This window comes from Megalobrama amblycephala, linkage group LG16 (assembly GCF_018812025.1).
Source record: "Megalobrama amblycephala isolate DHTTF-2021 linkage group LG16, ASM1881202v1, whole genome shotgun sequence".
In the NCBI taxonomy this organism is placed as follows: Eukaryota; Metazoa; Chordata; class Actinopteri; order Cypriniformes; family Xenocyprididae; genus Megalobrama; species Megalobrama amblycephala.
This window is the reverse complement of record NC_063059.1, coordinates 35,754,160-35,776,764: the sequence shown is the minus strand read 5'-3', so window position 1 is coordinate 35,776,764 and position 22,605 is coordinate 35,754,160. Positions and strand designations below refer to the sequence as shown.

The 22,605-nt window shown below is 37.4% G+C and overlaps 1 protein-coding gene across 2 annotated transcripts; it reads right to left on the bottom strand.

Moving 5' to 3' along the window:
• Positions 1 to 261: 261 nt before the first annotated feature.
• LOC125248331 (E3 ubiquitin/ISG15 ligase TRIM25-like) lies at positions 262 to 21,348 on the bottom strand. Of its 2 annotated transcripts, XM_048160073.1 has the most exons (8): positions 21,056 to 21,348; positions 20,034 to 20,088; positions 5,839 to 6,396; positions 5,553 to 5,648; positions 1,846 to 2,079; positions 1,596 to 1,749; positions 1,455 to 1,514; positions 262 to 1,317 (listed from the first exon to the last, which is right to left on the bottom strand). In XM_048160073.1, the coding sequence occupies exons 3-8, from the start codon at positions 6,394 to 6,396 to the stop codon at positions 875 to 877; spliced, it is 1,545 nt and encodes a 514-aa protein (XP_048016030.1). In that variant the 5' UTR covers positions 20,034 to 20,088; positions 21,056 to 21,348; the 3' UTR covers positions 262 to 874. The 2 variants fall into 2 exon arrangements, with proteins under 2 accessions (XP_048016030.1, XP_048016029.1); XM_048160072.1 differs by lacking the exons at positions 262 to 1,317; positions 1,455 to 1,514; positions 1,596 to 1,749; ... (1 more) ...; positions 5,553 to 5,648; positions 5,839 to 6,396 and adding exons at positions 16,562 to 17,369; positions 17,523 to 17,582; positions 17,682 to 17,835; positions 17,962 to 18,195; positions 19,251 to 19,346 and having other exon boundaries at positions 19,473 to 20,088; positions 21,056 to 21,341.
• Positions 21,349 to 22,605: the final 1,257 nt, after the last annotated feature.

Sequence of the window (22,605 nt, the reverse complement as noted above, 5' to 3'; positions counted from 1 at the left end):
AATGCCTGTGTCCACTTTTGTGTCCTTAAACATTCATTTTTTGGGGTCGACAGCTTATAAAAACGTATTTCTTGTTTTTTTTAGTTTGTTAGCTGTACACCTTGTCACACAGCAGCTTTTTAAAACTTATCTTTTTTGTGTCTGAAAAAGTTTAAGCAAACCTTTGTAAGTTGATCTGATTACATTTTCAGCATGATAAAAAAGCATTCAGAAAGGAACGTTTTTGTATATTTTCATATGAAATTATAAAACCGAGTGAAATGTTGTATATGAGAGCTTTATTGCATTTATTTCTGCAAAACAAAAGGCTGATTTGAGATGGAGTTGTTGTAAGCAGTAGTTCTTAGTACTGTAAGTAGCCTGTACAAATAGTTCAGACTATGTGCCAATATGTAGTTCATGGAGTGATATTTTTATTTTATAACAGACCTATAGGTTCGGATGTTTTGGTAATGGCATTTATTCGTGCAAAATAAAAGGCTGATAACTTGCACTTCGTGATTAAGAAGACTGAGTGAATGTAGGTTATAGTTCTGGTGGATGAAGGGCCCCCTCAAGAGGTAAAGCTCAGGGGCCCCCTGTAGTCTTAATGTGGCCCTGGTTGTATACTGTATATTTATTTCCTATATTCAACTTGAGAGTGTCTCAAAGGCATGTTTTTTTTATTAATTGATGGTGTTTAAGAAATGTTATGCCTTTTGTTCATCCCAACTTCCGATTACATTTTAATTGAAATATATACACTTGTTAGGAGTTTAGCAACTGAATCGGAAACATGATCAGTTATATTTATTTTTGGTCTGTCTGAACTCTCCTCTGCTTTATGATCCTGACAGATGAACCATCTAGAACCCCAAAAGCAGGGTATAAGGGTTCAGTGAAGGAGAGTCATTGTGTCAGAGACGCTGTAGAAGGACAGAGTTCCTGCTCTGTGATCCAGATACACTCCTATTCTAGAGGAGCGGACAACAGGGATCAAGACTTCAGCTTTAGCATGTATGAAACTAAAATTCTGCAGAAAATAGCCCAATCTCCAGGATATTTTGTTGAAGCCAAGTCTACAGTCATTGCGGTTTCCTTTACGTCTAATTCTTTTGTAACAAACTGCTACAACACAGTCGCTCCCACTGCACTCAACCTCCCAGTAACAGCGACCGTGCAAACCCTTTTGACACAAGATGTAGGGAAACACATCAAATCGCTCTGGGCGATCAGGATACGGCTGAGCTTTATCTGAACCTGATATTTTACTGTTGTTTTCGGACAGTTTGAGTTTATTGTTTGCAGTGTTTAGATCCAGGTGAAGTTCACAGAAATCTGAGGAGGAGGAATGAACAAAAACAAATATTATACAAAGTACACTGTGATTTAAAAATGGTCACACTGTAAGAGAACATTACCACTGATACTTATTAATTAATAATTTGCCTTAAAGTAGCCTCAGTTCAACTTACACTGCAAAAAATCATTCTGGGTCTTTGGTTCTAGAGCCTTTGTAACATTAACATCTGACACTGTAGGGACAAAACAAGTGTATGGTTAAATTTTTGGTTTTAAAGTATGAATGACAAAATAACATATCAAAAGATTCAGACCTTCTGGAGATATTTTGGCGGTTTGTTGTTGACAGATGTCCTTCAAAACCTCCTTAAACGCTGAGATTGAAATGTCTTTAAAAGACAGATGAGTGTGTTGAGTGAAGCTGGGAACGTCTTCAAATGAAGGTAAAACACACACAGACTGACAGCTCTGAAATGAGACAAACAGTTCAAACATAATTTGTGAAACACAACTGATATGTTAAAAAACATATAACAAGCATGATCAATAAAAGACTTGCATTACCTTCAGAAAAATGATCTGATCATCAGTATTCAGAAGTTTCTCAATCTCTGCTTGTCTTTTTCTGAGTTCTGTCAGCTCTTGATCCAGATGTTTGTGAAGTTCCTCTGCTCGATCTATCTCAGTCTTCTCCTGAGCTCTGATCTGCTCTTTAATCTCAGAGCGTTTCTTCTCAAGAGAGCAGATGAGCTCAGTGAAGACCTTCTCAATGTCCTCCAGGGTCTCTAGAGCTGAACTCTGTCAGAGACACAAAGATATGATCATGCAGATCACTGTTGTGACTTAAAACAATCCATTTTGCTTCTTCTTCTTCTTCTTCTTCGTCTTCTTTTTGTCAAATTATCTTAATGTTAATGCAGTCAAATTAAGCTGTATCTGTTCACTTTTATAGCACATTTGTGACCCGTCACGGAAATCAGGGACACAAGTCAGCAGCACAACATTCGCGCAAAATGAGAAAGAAGCGTTTTTTTTTTTTTTCAAAATTGGTGATTTTCGTTTTTTTGCAGAATCTGATAGTTGAGATCATGAAGAAGCCTCTCCGTGTTTGAGATAGCAGTATTGGTATATTTAAAAGCGTACATTTTAAGTTTGAAATCGGCTTGTTTTTCTGAGATTCTATCTCGCAGTGGGGCATGTCATTGTCTGTTTGTATTTCCTTACTGGAATCGGATACGCCGGCTTTTGTTTCTTTTGTTATTGCCCCCGCCCTCCAAGGGAAGCGTGGCTACTTAGTATGCAGCGCCGGCTCTGCTGGATTCTTTAGCTGCGGAAAAAAGTGCCGAATTATTGGACATTTAGAGGCAAACAGACGGTTACATCCACGAAGAAGACCCCGACAAAGAGAAAGTGTGCCCGAACGACTTATTTCATTGGAGGCAACTAGATCTGCAAGAATACTTTTCTGTTTCTTATGGGGTGAGTTTCCATAAACATCAAAGTTTGTCGTTTTGTGTTCATTCTAAGAACACGTACACGTTTTCTCATGTGTCTATTGTTATTAGCTAGCTCAGGACTGTCGTTTTAATTTAATTACTATAATGTGCTTTTAGATGGTAATGTTAGCATCTGCTATTAATTTGAATAACGCTTCAATTGCTTGAAGTGACTGGTGTGAATGACTTAGCCCACGTAAACCTGCCTGTTAGCATTCTTGAACTGAATGTGATGCTAATAATTTTAGCCCGTGGTGGAGAAAGTGCTACTTAATATTCTTAAATAAGGATTTACTAACGTAATAGTAAATGTATCAGATTAAATTCCTACTTAAGTAAAAGTATAAAGTATCTGTAGCCGTAAAATGTGCGTTATTAAGTCAAAAGTAAAAGTATTTATGAAGAGTTTAATGTACAGGATTTTTTTAATCCTTTGACTCAAACCTAGTCTGGGTAAACCCAGCCTGACCTGCTGGCGATTTGATTTCGCTCGGCAACTCAGTCTGGAAACCCGTACATTTGTTTCTACTGCGCTGTTACACTTTTGTGGGAACCAATCACAGACTGGCTTATCCACCTTGCTCGCTATTGGCGGGTATAACACGATGACGATAGAGAAGCGACGGCAAGCAGCTTTCAAGCTCTATCAGGGGCACGTTCAAGCTCAAACTGGTGCGCAGCGTTTTGCTACGTTTTCCGGGTTGAACGTCATGTTTCCTGGAAACGGTGTGCAACGGTGTGCAACAGGTTTGAGATACGTTTTCTCTTGTTTGGTGGGTGTGTCAGAAATGTCAGCCCAATCAGCGGCCAGATGTATATAAACCACGCGGTATTAAAGAGACAGCTTGCACAATGGGTATTAATGTTACAAAAATACTATACTTATATATTTTGCTGTTGTATTGTGAAGTGACAATTTAATAAAATTTTCTATACTCCTCTGATTATATAATGGTAGTGATCAGCAATAATGATAAGCATAATACTCACAATAAAAATAATATAGATCAACCGAGATCAACACAGTCTCGGAGGGAAGAAGTGGATTATCCTTCACCTGAAATGTTTGTCTTTTCATGCTGAAATGCGAGGCAAATGTTGTATCACAATAATTAGATTCCACAAATCCCTTCACTCGATTGGGATGTTCTCTTTTATTCTAGACGGCAAGGGCAGTGACTAACATCGAGCGTATTTTGCAGTATTAAACAAGTATTTATACCGATTTCATCAGGCTCTGAAAATTCTCCAAAAAGAACACAAAGAATGGCCTTCCCATCTCTTGCGTCATCAGAACGGGGTGTTCAACGCAACACCATTTCCGTTTTAAAAAACGTTTTGCAACGTTTTGTCGGGGCTGAACGCAGCCCTGATCTACCCGTCTCTCGCACGACCGTCACTCCAAAATAACAATGCACAATCACAGTGACGGCGATTGTGTTAAGCATTTACCTTATCTGAGAGAAATGTAGCAGAGCGTTGATCCGACAGTCTCTTCATAGGAAGATTACAAACAGCGATTAATGACACACGACGATTCTCTGCTGTTATTTTGGTGGTTTGCTTCACGATGTGAGTACAGGACTCTTTTACTTCAATGCCCTTTGATGGTAGACAATATTTTTATTATTTGCTCTATATGTTTCATCTCCCTGCTTCTTGAATCTCGCGCCGCCTGAGCTGACTGGAATTCTTTTTGGTTGTCATGACAATGACGTAGTTTAGGGCTATATTCTGCGTTCATTTACACTGAACCAGAACAGTATCAGAGTCGCCTTTTAAACTCTCGCCGATGCTGAATGACTTCTTTAGTTAGCAAACAAATTGCTTGTGTGGGTGTAAATACCGATCACTTTCACGTTTTTTTGCACAACCTGCAAAAATCGCTCGATGCCATTGCTGCTTCTGCAAACCGCGGATCAATGCTACAAACCAATACAAACTAAACCTGCGTCTCAATCAGCTCCCTAGTTCCCTAGGTCGTGAATCAGTATATCATGCAAGTGAATGTGGCTGATTCCCTGATCAGTGCCCTGACTACTGAACTAGGGAGCTGATTGAGACACACGGTAAACCTGTCTGGAGTTTTCACATCGCTCTGCAAAGTACGTCACCCGGATCGTTGATCTGATTGGTTGAAGAAGGACTATCCAATTGCGTGACTAATGCTCGTTGATCACGCCTCTTGTGCAGTAGGAAATACATAGCAAACTCCCCAGACCAATGTTCAATTTTAAATTGAGCTTGGTCTGGTGATAGCCAGACTAACTCAAACCAGGTCTAACCACTAACTGAGGTCTAAACCAGGAAAGATAAATTAAAAGATAAATTACTGACATTTACGATGCACATTATCCTTTATTATTAATAGTATGCGGTCCGATTTTTCCCATTGCATCTGTCGTTGCTATTCAACCATGCAGCTTTACAGGGGGTATGGCTTATCTAAATGAGATGTAAATTAGCCCTATTGTCACTCCCAGCAGGTGAGAACAGGCGAGAACTGCACAAGTTTTAGAGGAATTTTCTCTCTTTAGAGCTTTTTTGAGTGCCTACCTTCAAATGGCCACAACTTCTCCAAATATTATCAGATTTCCATGTGTTACACATCGTTGGAAAGCTTGGAGACTACACTTTCCGTGATTTTGTCACATTTTTAACAATATTTGGAGCTTAATAGCTATTAGTCACATCTACTTTTATTAAATTTAAAATAACTATTTTTGTGTGTCAAACAAACTTTAAAGCTAAAAAAACCCACATAAATAAACTTACTTTAAGAAGCTTCACAGTTTCTCTGAGTTCCTGCTGACCTCTCTCTCGCTCCTGGATCAGCTTCTGACACGACACCTTTATCTCCTTTAACTCTTTCTGAAGATGAAAAAACAAATAATAAATTTAACAATTAATAAATTTTAAAAAACAATAGGCGAAAATAGACATGACACCTTTCCAGTCCGGTAAAGGGGTGTAACAAGGTGAATTGAAATTACAGCCTAAAGCATATAAATAACAATATTAAAATAGTTTATGCATATTTTTTTATTAATGTTGAAATTACCTTTTTACTAGTCCATTCTGAATCCACAGACACCACACTGTGTCCATTATGATTATCTGTACACAAACAACAAATGCACTGATGATCATCCCGGCAGTAAATCTCCAGAAGTCTCCCATGACTGAGGCAGATGTTCTCCTGAATGTTTCTGGAAGCTTCGACAAGTTTGTGCTTCATAAACGCAGGAGATTCATAGTGAAGCTGCAGGTGAGTTTGACAGAAGGAGGCTAAGCACTGCAGACAGGACTTTACAGCTCTGTTCTTCTCTGTAGTGCAAACATCACACTCCACAGCAGCCGTTTGTAGGGACGTCTTCTGCAGCGTCTCCATCATCTCAGCTATCAGAGTGTTCTTCTTCAGTAGAGGTCTCTGACTGAAGCTCTCTCTGCATTGGGGACAGCGGTACGGCGGCCCCTGCTCCTTCTGGCCCCAGCAGTCAGTAATACAGCTCATACAGTAACTGTGTCCACAGGGAATCGTCACCGGCTCCTTCAGAGGATCCAAACAGACTGGACAGCTGAACTGATCCACATACTGACTCACTGCAGACTCTGCCATTTCTGAAAGAGTAGCCAATAAAAACACATGTAAATCATTAATGAAAGAGAGCATGTACAAAAATCTACAAAATGCTTACAGTTTTTTTTTTTTTATTAATATGAAAGAATCTTAAACTCTTCATCTGTAACCAGAAGAATAAACATAAGATATCCGGATTGACATAGAATTATTATCAAACGCATACAGTAATAATTGAATGTCCATTTTAAAAAGCAAGCAAGAAGAAAACCATTAATTGAGGATTATATGATGTTTTTACCTGCTTTGACAGAATATCAAGTCAAATATTCACTCCTTTAGCTTTAACCAAACTAGAAGAGTGTGGATCCTTAAGCAGAGGCTTGTGTAGGGAAATGGGTTTCGTTTCTCCCGAATCCACAAACTTCCTGGTTTACAGTGTGCAGATAAGAGAGAAAGAGAGAGAGAGAGAGTAAACATTGTTCATGTGAAGCCGTGACTTTGTAGTTTTGATGCTCTACTCTTTGCTTAAAATACATTATCTCTCGACACCAGTAATCAGACTTGAATGGTGTGTAACAACATACAGAAAATTATAGCGTTATTTTACTGTCAAATGTCGAGAGCACATTATTGTGACACGAGAGCATAATGCGCGAGCGCAAATCTGTCCGCTCGCGCGCGGATTTCCTTTGCTCTCGCGCAAACCTGGACGCGCGCTTTCAAATATACAGTGCTCTCTTATGAACTGCCTCTCCTCTCGCTCAAATATTGCGTGTGCACGCTCAAACTGTTTCCTATGTGCTCAAACTGTTTCCTGCGTGCTCAAACTGCACCTGTGCGCTCACGAATCTCTCCGTGCTCTTGCAGAAATTAATATGCCTTTTGGATTAAACGCTGTCAAAAGTTATCAACCAATCAGAAGAGAAGACTGATCCATGAAAATGATACGTGGAATCTTATTGGCTGAGAGTGAACTGCGCCTGGAATTCTTTCGACAAAAATATATATTTCATTTCTTTACAATTTAATAATATTTATCAAATGTAACCTATAACTGCATCACATTACAGGCCAAACCCCGATTTATCTAAACAAACAAACAAAAAATGTTTCTTAAAGTTATTGTGGTCATACGTTTTGTGCTGAAATTTATATAAAAAATAGGTAACATGAGAGATCACGTGACCTCCGGTAGTAATGGCGGTGTAGTTCGATTGCTCCCTGACTCGGTATCCTTTATATACTTATTCTCAGTCAAACCATCAACACTTGGTTATTTCTGGTTGCTCTAATTACGGTGCAACGAATGAGGATGGCAAAACGTCAATTAACGTTGGCCTCTCCAGAGAAAAAGAGAGCTAAAGATCCTAACGTTCCTGAGGGGGAACTTCGCGCCATTGTTGCCGATGAGCTAAAGTTGCACCTCAGCTTCGTCAGGGAACTGTTTAAGGAAGAGTTCGCCCCGATCGCGGATAGACTTGGAGTCTTGGAAGAGGATGTTCGTCTTATAAGAAATAACTTTGACAACATGCAGGCTGCTCTCCGTAACGCGAAAAAAGACACCGTGGAAATCAAGGTAGTAGTGGACTCCCTTCAGGAAAAGTTGGCGAGAATTGAAGATAAAAGCCGCCAGTCTAATGTCCGTTTAGTGGGACTTAAAGAGCATGTAGAAGGAGATGATCCTCTACGATTTATACAAAATCACCTTCCTAAATGGATTCCCTCTCTCGCTGGCAAGGTACTGGAGATTGAAAGAGCTCATCGTATATACAGCGGTGAGCGCGCGAAATCTACCCCTCGTACATTCATCTTCAAGATGCTGCGGTATCAAGATCGGAATGCGATCCTGAATGGAGCCCGAGGTGTTGGACAAATTCTTTATAATGGATCTCCGTTGCTCTTCTTCCCAGACTACAGCAATCAAACTGCGTCCAAGAGGAAATCGATGGCATTGGCCAGAAAGAAGCTAACCCAACTGGGAGTTACGTCTTTCTTGCTTTATCCCGCGGTAGTGAAAGTGACTCACCGAGGGAAGGTTTCACTTCTGGAGACACCGGCGGAGGTTGAAAAGTTCGTCCGCAATCTGCCGCAAATTCTCCTCTGAAGGAAGTTTCAGTGCCTGTATCACGAGAATCCGAGGATAGTGAGCATGAATCTGCAGTTCCCATGGAGGACCTTACTGAGACGGTGTGACTGACTAATTTTTCATCCGGAAAATTACCGGGTCAGGTGTTGACGGACGAACCGGACTGCTAGTTGGCCGCGTATCCAAGGATTGTTACTTTGTGGGCAGGTAGAAGAGTGTGTTCTAACTCTTTGCTTACTGCCCATTTTGTTACTGTTCTTGTTTGTGTTTTTCTGTTCTATGCCCAAGTCCGCCCACGTAAGTTTAACCTGTTTTATGTTTACATTTATATGGATAATAATAATACTTGTATGTACATGTATATTTATGCATATATTTCGATTTCTGCCATTATTCCTGGGGATTATTTTATGGTCCTCCCACCTATTGTTTATTCTGGTTGGTTTGGATATCGCTGTTATTCAATAACATGGCTATAAATATAATGTCATGGAACGTTAATGGTCTAAATAGCCCTATCAAGCGAACCAAATGTTTAGATTACCTAAGATGTAAAAGGGTCTCCATCGCTCTCATTCAAGAGTCTCATTTGAAATCAGATGACGTGCATCGCTTTCAAAATAGATATTTCAAAGTGATCTCCTCATCTTCGGCAGGCAATAAGACTAAAGGAGTGCTGATACTGTGTAGGCGTTCTACTAATTTTTCAATTATACGTTCTGGTGGAGATACAGAAGGCAGAATTACATATGTTGTTGGTTCCCTAAATAATACTAAATATGCTTTTATGTCTATATATGCACCTAACGAGGGTGATCCCCAATTTTTTCAAGAATTATTACGGTTAGTTTTAAATTTGGAAGACTGTCTTGTGGTTTTAGGGGGCGATTTTAATACTGTGTTGGATCCTCAGCTAGATAGATCTCAGGCCTCTAAGGCTGATTCAGTGATTACTGGATGCTTTAACTCATTTTTGCGACACTCTAACTTATGTGATGTCTGGCGTCTGCAAAATGACGGTGCCAGGGACTATACATTCTTTTCAGCTCGTCATAAGAGCTATTCAAGAATAGACTATTTACTTATGTCCCCTTCTCTTATTCCATTTATTAATAAAGTTGATATTCTGCCACTTCTTTTATCTGATCATTCCCCTGTAATTACCACCCTAACACCTGTATCATTGGGCTCCAGACGTAACCGCTGGAGATTTAACACCTCCCTGTTACAGGACTGTACATTTGTGGCTGAATTGCGAAGCTCTTTGAAGGAATTTTTGCAGATCAATAGGGATTCAGCCTCTAATCCTCAAGTATTGTGGGAAACCACTAAGTGTTTTATTAGGGGTAAATGTATAAGTTTTTCAGCTTTTAGTAAAAAGCGTAGAGAGAGTCGTAAAATTGAATTAGAAAAACAAATTGATTTGCTAGAGAAGGAATTAAAAGGTAAGTTTAGTGATATCATAGCCAAAGAATTAAATGTTCTTAAATCAGAATTAAAATCTATATATCTGCATAGAGCTGAATTCACTATACATCGTACTAGGCAATCATATTATTTCTATGGCGAACGCCCCTCTAAGCTTTTGGCTTTAAGATTGAAGGATGGTGAATCCAAAGCCAGTATATCTGCTATCAGACATGAGGGTTCAGTGTATACACAACCTAAGGATATAAATAAAGTGTTTGAATCATACTATCAACAGTTGTATACTTCAGAATCCAGCACTGACCCAACAAATTTTGACTTATTCCTAAATCATGTAAATCTCCCTAAATTGAATGATTTTCAGCGTGATATACTAGATAGTCCTTTGACAATTGAAGAATTAAAATCTGCCCTGGATTCCATGAGCAATAATAAAGCTCCTGGCTTAGATGGGATCCCCCCAGAGTTATTGAAGGTGTTATGGGACATAGTGGCTCCACTGATGCTTAACTCTTTTAGTTTTGCTTTAGAAAATGGTGCTCTACATAGAGACCAAAACACAGCTTTGATAACTTTACTGTTGAAGAAAGGAAAGGATCCCCTTGAGTGTTCTAGTTATAGGCCAATTAGTCTCCTATCCACAGATTCAAAACTAATGGCAAAAGTTTTGGCCTTAAGATTGGATCATTGTGTAGGAGACTTAATCAAGTATGACCAGTCGGGTTTTTTAAGGGGTAGATTTGCTGCAGACAATATACGTAGGCTTCTTCATATTATTCAGCAAGCAGACACCTATATAGCTTCCTCTGCAATCCTCTCTTTGGATGCAGAGAAAGCTTTTGACAGAATTGAGTGGAATTTTTTGTGATCTGTCCTGAAGCATTTTGGGTTTGTTTCTTTTTTCATACATGCTGTCAAAACTATCTATTTTGAGTGTTCAGCAAAAGTACTTACTGGTCCCCATATCTCTCCTTCCTTCTGCTTAGGGAGGGGTACTCGTCAAGGATGTCCACTGTCACCCTTGCTTTTTAATTTATCTTTAGAGCCTTTGGCCCAAGCGATTAGACAATGTTCTGCAATAGTTCCTATAAGCTGTATGAACACGACCCATAAAATTTCACTCTATGCTGACGATATTCTTTTGTATTTATCAAACATCACAGATTCTGTTAGTGAATGCTTAAAATTATTCAATACATTTGGTAAATTGTCTGGTTACAAAATTAATTGGAGCAAATCCGTACTTCTACCCCTTAATATAGCTGCTAAATCAGAGATTCAGGCCTTACCCACTATGATTCCAATCACCGACCAGTTTAATTATCTGGGGATTAGAGTATTTTCTTCACTTTCACACATAGCTAAATGGAATTATCAGTCTCTTCTTGATAAGATTAAAAACAATCTTCTGTGCTGGTCTCCACTCTGTTTGGCTCTCCATGGTAGGATAGCCACTGTTAAAATGAATATTCTTCCGAGGTTGAGCTTTTTATTTTCTATGTTACCTCTGGCACCACCTATTGGTTACTTTAAAAAGCTTAATACAGTGATAAAATTCTTATGGAATAATAAACGGCCCAGAATTCGTCTTAAATCTATGTATCGGCTGAAACCCCATGGTGGCTTATCGTTACCTGATTTCTGCAATTCTACCCCCATTTGGCATAACAGTAACCTCCGTACAGGTAATAAACCATTTATTTCTAAATGTTGGGTTGAATGTGGTATTTATACCCTAAAAGATCTATACAATGATTATGGACTTAAGTCCTTTCAGATCCTACAAGATGAATTCTCTCTCCCAGGATTTTCCTTCTTTTTGTATTTAAGATTAAGATCTGCACTAAAAGCTTATGGAGTACCCTGGTCAACTAAAATATCTCCTCATTTTATGATAGATTGGATAGACTCCAGTAGGGCTTCTAAAGGTATTGTGAGTATAATTTATAAATCACTTGTGGTAAGACAGTACTCAAACATTCCGACGGAGGACTTCTGGGAGAGAGAACTTAACACCGCGATTAATTGGGACTCTGTCTGGGGGAATTGTTTTGCTACCTCAAAAAATCCGGCCCACCAAATTATTCATTATAAATTAATTTATAAGGCATATGCCACCCCCTGCTTATTATATAAAATAAAAAGAAAGTCTGATCCTTTCTGTCACTTGTGTAGCAGCGCAAGCCTAGGTACATATATACATATGTTCTGGGACTGTTCTCGAATTGAGCAGTTCTGGTCTTCGGTCCGGGACTTACTGGTAGTTCTTCTGAGGACTCAGATCCAAAAGGACCCTCTGGTTTTCCTCTTGCTAGATGACTCTTCACTATCACTTTCTGTTAATCAAAAGAGGATTCTGTCAGCTGCCCTTACTGCTGCTAAAAAGGTTATCCTGAAACTGTGGTTGGAACCATCTACCCCAACTATGTCCACTTGGATGTCCTACTTGCTGGACATCGCTCTTTTGGAGAGCACCACAGCTAAAATACATGGCGCCAGTAGAAGGACAATACAATTTTGGTTGGACCTTATTGTGACTTTGTCAAAAATGTTGAAACCCTGATATATTATGTATTTTTATTTATTAAGTCTTATTGTATCTTCTTTTTCTTATGACCGTAGGCGGATCTTGGGCTCTGTTGTAAATAGTTATAAACTTAAAATGTTCAATAAATAAAGAATCACAAAAAAAAAATAGGTAACATTTTACAATAAGGTTTTTAATGTATTATCTAACATGGACTTAAACTGTGCAATACATTACTGTAATTACTAATCTTCGTTAATGTTAAAAATACAGCTGTTTGTTGGTTGTTTACTTCACAGTGCATTTACTAATGTTAACAAATACAACTTTTGATTTTAATAATGTATTAGTAAATGTTGAAATTAACATTAACAAATATTAATAAATGCTGTAGAAGTGCAGTTCATTATTAGTCAATTATTTCATTATTAGTTTAACTGCATTAATATTTAATGAAGTTTAAATAATGTTAATGAAACCTTATTGTAAAGTATTACCAACAAATATCTTCTGATTTAAGACCGAACAAGATCAGGGTCAAATCATCATTCCCTTAATACTTAAAATGTGGAGATCACACATACCACCATAGTCAATGAGGTCTGGTATAAAACATGACATACAAAAATACTTAAGCTCTTATGTATGCACAATTAATCAAAAGAATGCAATCTTATTCTTAAATGACAACGATTCAGTTATGTCTATTAAACCTCTGAAATTACGATAATACCGGAATATTTAAACCTGCTTTTGAATTGCCGCTGAAAGCAGTAGTCATGTAAGCTATATGTTTTAAACAGCTTCACAAAGTATTTTCAACAACACACTATTGCTACTTCTGTGTTGCAAACATTAAATAATAATGCAGGTATTGCAATAACAATTTATAGTCCGAATATACACTGATTTCAGCAATAAATGACCTTTGAAACTAATGTTATTACACTGTTCTGCCAGTAGGTGGTGACCAGTGACTGTTAAAATGTATTTGATGTATCAGAATCATTCATTCAAGAAATTTGTTTAAAAACACTGGATGAAACATGTCTTCATTAATTTCAAACGATATTGTAATTAATTCATTTAAATTAATACATATTTTTCAATAGGCTTTATAACATTTTACACATTTCTAAATAGACTGATTTATAACATTCAATTAGTTGTTTAATCTTTTGTTTTTAATTAATGTTTAATTTAATGTTTTGGTCCATGATATTGGCTAATATGATGGTTTTGGATAAATCATTCAGTGGGGTTTGTCCTGTAATGTGATGGAGTTAGACAAACAAGCTTATTAGTATAGAAAACATCCAAGCGCCCCATTCCAAGCCATTTCTAAGATATGACCTGCATTTTGATTAATATGATTAAATATTATTAAAATGTAAAGAAATGAAATATCCATTTTTGTAGAAAGAATTCCAGGCGCAGTTCACTCTCAGCCAATAAGATTCCACGTATCATTTTCATGGATCAGTCTTCTCTTTTGATTGGTTGATAACTTTTGACAGCGTTTAATCCAAAAGCATATTAATTTCTGCAAGAGCACGGAGAGATTCGTGAGCGTACAGGTGCAGTTTGAGCGCGCAGGACACGTTTGAGCACATAGGAAACAGTTTGAGCGTGCACATGCAATATTTGAGCGAGAGGAGAGGCAGTTCATAAGAGAGCACTGTATATTTGAGAGCGCGCGTCCAGGTTTGCGCGAGAGCAAAGGAAATCCGCGCGCGAGCGGACAGATTTGCGCTCGCGCATTACGTTGATATGCTCTCGCGTCACAATAATGTGCTCTCGACATTTGACAGTAAAATAACGCCATAAAAAATGTGTTTCTTTGTTTTAACTGCTTCAAACCAGCAATCTGTGTAAAATGATTAAATTATTGATGATTTCTTGTTTAAGAGCCATAATTTGAATAATTAAAATTTAAATTAAAGTTAAAAGTGCTTGAATAGATATCATTTTAATTTGTTTATATTTATATACATTTGTTAAACACATGTTTAAGGTGCTTAGGCACCTATTATATCTGTTGGCGTTCTTTTTATTTTCGATTCTTCTTCTTCTTCTTCTTCTTATTTTGAATTTTCTGAAAAACATACTTTTTCGAACTCCTCCTAGGCCGTTACTCCGATTTTCACGAAAATTGAACCAGATCATGTTCAGACAATGCCGACAAAAAGTTATGGAATTCAAGTTGATTCCTCAAACCGTTTTCGTAAAACAAGCGAACGAATTGAACATAGTGCTTGCGAAAATAGACATAAGGCTGTATCTCCGCAACGCTTTATCGTATTCAGACCAAACTTGGTACATGTCATCACAAGCATGACTTGAGGCATCCTGCAGTGTTTCGGCGCAGCGCCACCTACTGAAGCGGAAATATGAAAAATGGATATTTTTGCTTATAACTTCTGATGGTTTTGTCCAAAAATCATAAATTTGGTCTCGTTGGATTCGGGGCATCATGCCGAGTCGAATGATAACCAATTTTTCCATATCGGACATTTTGGCCGTCGGCCATTTTGAATTTTGTGCTAAAATGCTGTATTTTACGAACGCATTAGCGTATCTTTACGAAACTCGGTATGGGTCATCAGCACAATGCCCTGAAGGAGCCTGAGAAGTTTCAGACCAGCGTTATAACAAAAGTTATAATAACATTTACAAAAATGCTAATAACTTTTGTCTATATTAACCAATTGTAATGAAACTGGTCTCTGTAGATTCCTTGGGTTATGCTGAGAACATAGATATCAAATTTGCCATAGTCAGCTAAACGTCCTGTCCGCCATATTGTTTTTCTTTAAAAACCTACTTTTTCGAACTCCTCCTAGACCGTTGCTCCGATTTTCACCAAAATTGAACCGTGTCATCTTCAGACCATGCCGACAAAAAGTTATGGATTTCAAGTCAATATGTCAAACCATTTTCGTATACCAGAGCAAAGAATTTGAGGCATGATGCAAAAACGACTCTTGAAGCTGTATCTCTGTAATGCTTTGACATATTGACACCAAACTTTGCAAGTGTCATTGTCACCTCACTCTGACCATACCACATTAATTTGGTCACAGCGCCACCTATTGGTTGAAAGTGATGAACCAGTAAATCCTCGTTTTTGATCATTTTTCAGCTCTTTTGCCTAAAATGATCTTAATAGGTCTTTAATTGCTCACTGCTGCTGTTGGTCTGATGCTCTCAGCCATGTTGGCTGGCTTCTTGTGCCGCTTTTGTGCTTGGCCCCGTAATTGCTGCTTGCAGCTATATTTGTATGTTATATTCTTCAAAATAAGGATTATAATGATAATTGCAGTTTTTAGGCAAAATGTTGAAGTCAGATAAATCAAATACTTTCATACCTGGATTACCTGGATACACAAATCAGGTAAAGTGGGTACTGAAGCCAAAAAAGTTTGGGAACCACTGCTTAATTGTAAAAAGGTTGTGATGGGCAACCAGAAACTGACTTACATGTTAGTCAAGTTCTAGTTTCTCCTGACTGTCAATTGCTGTAATAAATGTATCAAATGCTCCAAGGATTCATATATGGTATTCATGGTATTATGTTCTTGACTAATTTTCACAGTTGAACAGACTATTGTGCATGTGATGACTTATACAATGAAATGATGCTGACACGTTTTGGAGTGAACAACCATTAGACTGAGAATCAACAATCAGTTCAGATCAACAAGATCTATTCACTTGGAAATTGTGCTAAATGTAGGCTACCTGTACTTAATAATTTGCAAAGATGTACTGAGACACTGAGACATGTACTTAGACATTTGCAATTTTGATGAAACGAATGAGAAAATCAATTCTGTTGTGAACAATTGCCTAGTGGTTTAGAGGTTTGTCCATATTGTTTTGAGAATGTAATTTCTGTTTCAAGAAATGAGCCAAACCAATGGAGAAAAACTGTAATATAAAAGAATTTTCACAGGTGTTTTATCAAATTTTGAAATACACATGCATCATGTTGTGTTTTAGGGTTGAAGGAAATGCACATAACCTTAACAGATAATGTCCAATCTAATTGATGTTGATGAACTGCATCAATTATTATGATCTGCACTAGATAACCTTGCTGAAGATGAGCACTTTCAGATGGCAAGATGATGAAATACACACAAAAATTCACTGTAACATCTGATTTATGAACTGCAGATTTATTTACTGACATCCAATCTGAGTGTCATTGTGAGAACTAATAAAGTACTAATAAAGTATAATGCATTAAAACAACCAATTTCAGAATCTGCAAATATTATAATGCATTTGAACTTTGGTTACAATTATTTACGAAAAGATATAATGTATTAACGTACATTATGAATACATTTATAATGCATTATACATAAAGGCTTTAAGTGTTACTTTTTTTATCAAATACAGTTATGTATATTTTAATTTATTATTATTTTTATTATTTCTGCACTTCTATGATCCTGACAGATGAACCTTGTCCAGAATAAAAAGCAGGGTATAAGGGTTCAGTGAAAGTGGTCTGGACTCTGTGAAGGAGAGTCATTGTGTCAGAGATGCTGTAGAAGGACAGAGTTCCTGCTCTGTGATCAAGATACACTCCTATCCTAGAGGAGCAGACAGCAGGGATTGAGACATGGGCTTTATCATGTAGGAAATAGACATCCTGTTCATCGAGTGAAAATCTCCAGGATTTTTTGTTGCCACCAAGTCTACAGGCATCACTTTTTCCTTTACGTCCAATTCCTTTGTAACAAACTGCTACAGACCAGTCATTCCCACTGCACTCGACCTCCCAGTAACAGCGACCGTACAAACCCTCTCGGCACAAGATGTAAATAAATCCATCAAATCGCTCTGGGTGATCAGGATATTGCTGAACTTCAACTAAATGTGATGCTTTTCTGTTCCCTTCTGACAGTTTGAGTTCTTTGCTTGCAGTGTTTGGATCCAGTTGCAGTTCACAGAAATCTGAGGATGGATGCATACAAACCCATATGGAATACTTTTATTATTATTATTATTATTATTATTATTATTATTATTATAAAATTCTTATTTTGCACTTTTAATGATATTTATATTAAAATATATTTGTGTTTGTGAAAAAACAGCTCAACTTACATTGCCAAAATGTATTTGGAGTCTTTGGTTCTGGAGTCTGTGCAACATGAACATTTGACACTGAAAACATGAGAAGAAACTCAGCTATAAAGTCAATATTTAGGTATCCTATAGTATGAATGACACGTTTTATTTCTCAAGGAAAAGAAGCATTCAGACCTTCTCGAGATATTCTGGCTGTTTGTTGTTGACAGGCGTCCTCCAAAACCTCCTTAAACGCTGAGATTGAAATGTCTTTAAAAGACAGATGAGTGTGTTGAGTGAAGCTGGGAACGTCTTCAAATGAAGGTAAAACACACACAGACTGACAGCTCTGAAATGAGAATAATAATTCACTCTTAATTTGTGAAGCACAATATATTTTTTCCAGAACATAAAATAAGCACAACACAATAGTGTTTCATTTTATGGACGGTTCTCAACATTTTTGTGTCATCACCTTCAGACACTGGATCTGATCATCAGTGATCAGAAGTTTCTCAATCTCTGCTTGTCTTTTTCTGAGTTCTGTCAGCTCTTGATCCAGATGTTTGTGAAGTTCCTCTGCTCGATCTATCTCAGTCTTCTCCTGAGCTCTGATCTGCTCTTTAATCTCAGAGCGTTTCTTCTCAAGAGAGCAGATGAGCTCAGTGAAGACCTTCTCAATGTCCTCCATGGTCTCTAGAGCTGAACTCTGTTGGACAGGAACAACAGCCTAAATACTGTATTTATGTGACCAATTTCAGTTAAATGTATTATTCCATTATCATAAACAAATCTTGCAAAATAAAAATGCCGCTTGTTTATAGACAATTATTTTTCAGATTATTTGCAAACATAAATTATATAACTACAACGAACTGCAAAGTGAAGTTTCCGGGGGGAAAAAAACATTTTGTATTTGCAAAAATTACATAAACCAGAAAATATCTGCGTTTGCACGTTGTTGTTGTTGTTGTTGTTGTTTTTTTGTGCGTACATCTATGTTTTCGGTCTTGTTTTTTCCTTGCAAATAACACTTAAAGGATGAGTTCACTTCAGCATTAAAATTTAGGAATAAGGGTCTTATCTAGCGAAATGACTGGTCATTTTTCTAAAAAAAAAAATTATTTACTTTTTAACCACAAATGCTCATCTTGCACTAGCTCTGCGATGCGTCACGCATGACATAATTACGTTGGAACGGTCACACATGACAGAAGCAGGTGTTTACAAAGTGAACATACAAAGACTAAGTCAAAAAAAAGGTAAAACAGCGATGTCGGACGATTTTGAAGTTGGAAGAGAAAATGAGATGGAGTTTTTCGCTTTACCGTGGTACTATCGTGTGACCTTTCCAATGTGATTACGGAATTGCAGAAGTAGTGCAAGACGAGGACTTGTGGTTAAAAGGTAAATAATTTTTATCTTTTTAAGAAAACGACTAGATTAGACCCTTATTCCTCGTCTGGGATCATGTAGAGCTCTTTGAAGCTGCATTGAAACTGACATTTGGACCTTCATCCTGTTGAACCCTGTTGAAGTCCACTATATGGAGAAAAATCCTAAAATGTTTTCCTCAAAAACCTTCATTTCTTTTCAACTGAAGAAAGACAGACATGAACATCTTGGATGACATGGGGGTGAGTAAAATATCAGGAAATTTTAATTCTGAAGTGAACTAAATCTTTAAGATTCTCTTTAGGATTCTGTAATAATACGTCACTTTTAGAAACACAGTAAACATCACTGGCATCTTCTGATACTCACTTTAAAAGACTTCACAGCTTCTCTGAGTTCCCGCTGACCTCTCTCTCGCTCCTGGATCAGCTTCTGATATGCCACCTTTACCTTCTTTAGCTCTTTCTGAGGATGTTAACATAAAAGGAGGAAGTAGGTTAATATCTCAGTAATTTAAATTTGTAATTTAAATAAATAAATAACTTTGACTAATATTATCAACAACTACCTGAAATGATAAGCATTGATTACCTTTTTACTAGTCCATTCTGAATCCACAGACACTGTATTGTGGTTTTTATGACCGTCAATCATACACAAATAACAAATGCACTGATGATCATCCTGACAGTAAATCTCCAGAAGTTTCCCATGACTGAGGCAGATGTTCTCCTGAATGTTTCTGGAAGCTTCGACTAGTTTGTGCTTCATAAACGCAGGAGATTCATAGTGAGGCTGCAGGTGAGTTTGACAGAAGGAGGCCAAGCACTGCAGACAGGACTTTGCAGCTCTGTTCTTCTCTGTAGTGCAAACATCACACTCCACAGCAGCCGTTTGTAGGGACGTCTTCTGCAGCGTCTCCATCATCTCAGCTATCAGAGTGTTCTTCTTCAGTAGAGGTCTCTGACTGAAGCTCTCTCTGCATTGGGGACAGCGGTACGGTGGCCCCTGCTCCTTCTGGCCCCAGCAGTCAGTAATACAGCTCATACAGTAACTGTGTCCACAGGGAATCGTCACCGGCTCCTTCAGAGGATCCAAACAGACTGGACAGCTGAACTGATCCACATACTGACTCACTGCAGACTCGGCCATTTCTTTGCAGTGTTCAAAGATGAACAGATTCTCAGTCTCTGTCCTGTTAGAAAGGCTGTTTTGCCAAGAAAATAACATTACTTCATCACCTTGGCATTATAAGGTTCTATCTGCATTCTGAGCAGTTTTGAGATATTCAAAAAGTTTCAAAGTTTTTGCATTCCATAATCCTTTGTGGATAGACACTTTTTGTTTTCTAAAAAAAAAAAGTCCCAAAATGTACACAACTTTTAAAACAAACAAACAATCAAACAAACATCACATATTGTAAATAAGTTGTCACAGAATAAGAATATGTGAATAACTCAATTTTGTCAAAAATGTCAAATAGAACCTTATAATTCAAATGTAACAATTTGTCAAATGCTATTTTTCACTTAGGTGAAAGTATAAATACTGTAAAGATTTGACAAAGTCCAAGTAACGTTACCTAACCAAAATTATATTTGAAAGAAAGACTTGGGTAAAGTTGGTTTTATATTCGCACATTCGGACATCCGTATTCTTGTTAATCACACTACATTGGACATTCAGTGGACATTCACAAGTAAATATGCCATTAAAACAATACTTGCCTATTTTAATCGACTGTGAAAAATGTTGTAAGTTGACAATCGTTGGTTGTCAATATCATGTCGCTGCTTAAAATTCGCAAACATTAATTTATTGCACATTTATTGGAAAGTCTGAATTTATCAGAAGTCTGAATGTGCGAACATAAAACCAACTTTACCCAAGTGAAAGAAAGATGTAATCGAGAACACATTTCAATAGTAGCCTACAACTGCTTACGTTTTTATTAAACAACCAAATGCAAAAATAATCATTAAACAATGAAGTAGGCCTACAAAGCAAAATTTTGTTTCACCAGGCCTGTTACAAGTGACTGTACACACGCTGTACACACACACACACACACACACACACACACACACACACACACACACAAAAATACATAAATGCACGCGATTTCTTTTTAAAAACCAGACAACATGATAAAATCATAATCTTTAGATCCTTACCGCGACAGAAATACAGCTCAAATATGATTTGCTTTACAGCTTTTGCCACAAAGAACAGCTGTGTGGATCTATTACAGAGGCTGAGTCACTTCTGTAGTGGAGAAATAAGTTTCATTTCTCTCGAATCCAAATACTTCCTGGTTTTCAGCGCGTAAACAAAAATGGGCGTGTGTTCTGTGTCCCAAAAGAGAGATACACCCTGCGTTCCATTCGGAAGGTCTCATCCCTATGCCCTAATCTCTTCAAAGGGTTTACCCTCCGGAGTGAGAGCTTCGAAGGGATGAAGGGTGTAGGGGTCAAAAAAACTCTTTTTTTGGAACGCACTTCTGCGTCATCTTAACGAGACAATCAAGGAGGAGTAGATTGTGCAAGCTGCGCCCTTTGTTTAACGTTAGTTTATTTATTTATTTATTTATTTTAGGTTTATCGCATGTAGGCTATATTGTATATATGTATTTTAAACATTTGAATGGACTGATAAAGGGAGCTGTAAAGTTTTTTTGTTGAAGTACAATGTCGTTTTGACCATAATAATGTACCAAATCTAACTCGTATAAATATTACAGTAGTACATAAAAATATTATACATACCTTTATAGTTAAAATCGAACTCCTAGCCTCCTGTACCCATTCTGTGACGTCAAACTTCCCTGTGCAAAGGATCATGGGGGCCAGAAGTGTCCATCAGTTGTTCCCTTCGAAATCCTTCATTCCAAAGGGCCCTTTGAAGTGGCCAGTTTTGAGCACTTCGGTTTGGAACGACCCTTCAATATGGCGGCCATGATTATTTCACTCCGAAGTGCCCTTCGGAGGGCGATATATCCCGTTTGGAACGCACCGACAGTATAATGAGAGAAAGAGAATAAAATGTTTATTTTTCCCATTTAAACGACTGGTGAACTTTATTGAACTGTCATTCAGTGTTGGGTGTAACGCATTACTATTGGCTGTCTGTATTGTAAATGATAATCAAACAACAAAAGAAAAGCTTTAATAAGGATTAATCTATTTAATTTATACAGTTATTATGACTATGCAGTTATTTTATATTTGATTATTCAATTTCTGTGGTAGTTTTACTTAGACCTACCTGGAAAAAAATATATAGCCTATCATTGTTTTATTTGTATTTTTATATATTTTTACAGAGTATTGTGCACTTTTGGTGGTATCGGTAACAACTACTAGATTTTTGGTGACATCCCTATTTGTTAATAAAAAAAAATTAAGTATTATAAAGTAAATAACATCTTCATCTGCCTTCACTCCTACTAAAGGAGCAATGTGCTCTGCACTGATGGATGCAAGACTCTGTGTGAACTGTGACATTCTTGCTCACGTTCATGTCTCTTGCACTTCAAGAAATCTGTTAAATGGTGTTAGAACCTTATTCAGGAAATTCCTAATAAACATTATTAACCCTTATGTGTTGTTGGGGATGTTTTCATCCACTATGGGGTGTTTTTGAGTCTTAATTTGGCCACAACTTTCTCTGTGTTTCAGCAAATGGAATGATTTTTGGTGACAAATCTTATTTTGATACATATTTT

Excerpts from the sequence above, each read along its gene's own strand:
- LOC125248331 (XM_048160072.1), bottom strand. The coding sequence starts at position 20,033 with ATGGCCGAGTCTGCAGTGAGTCAGTATGTGGATCAGTTCAGCTGTCCA. Across the intron at positions 19,347-19,472 it reads CAGAATGGACTAGTAAAAAG|AAAGAGCTAAAGAAGGTAAA; the intron begins GTAATCAATGCT and ends TAACATCCTCAG. Across the intron at positions 17,583-17,681 it reads AGCCAGAATATCTCGAGAAG|TGTCAAATGTTCATGTTGCA; the intron begins GTCTGAATGCTT and ends TCATGTTTTCAG.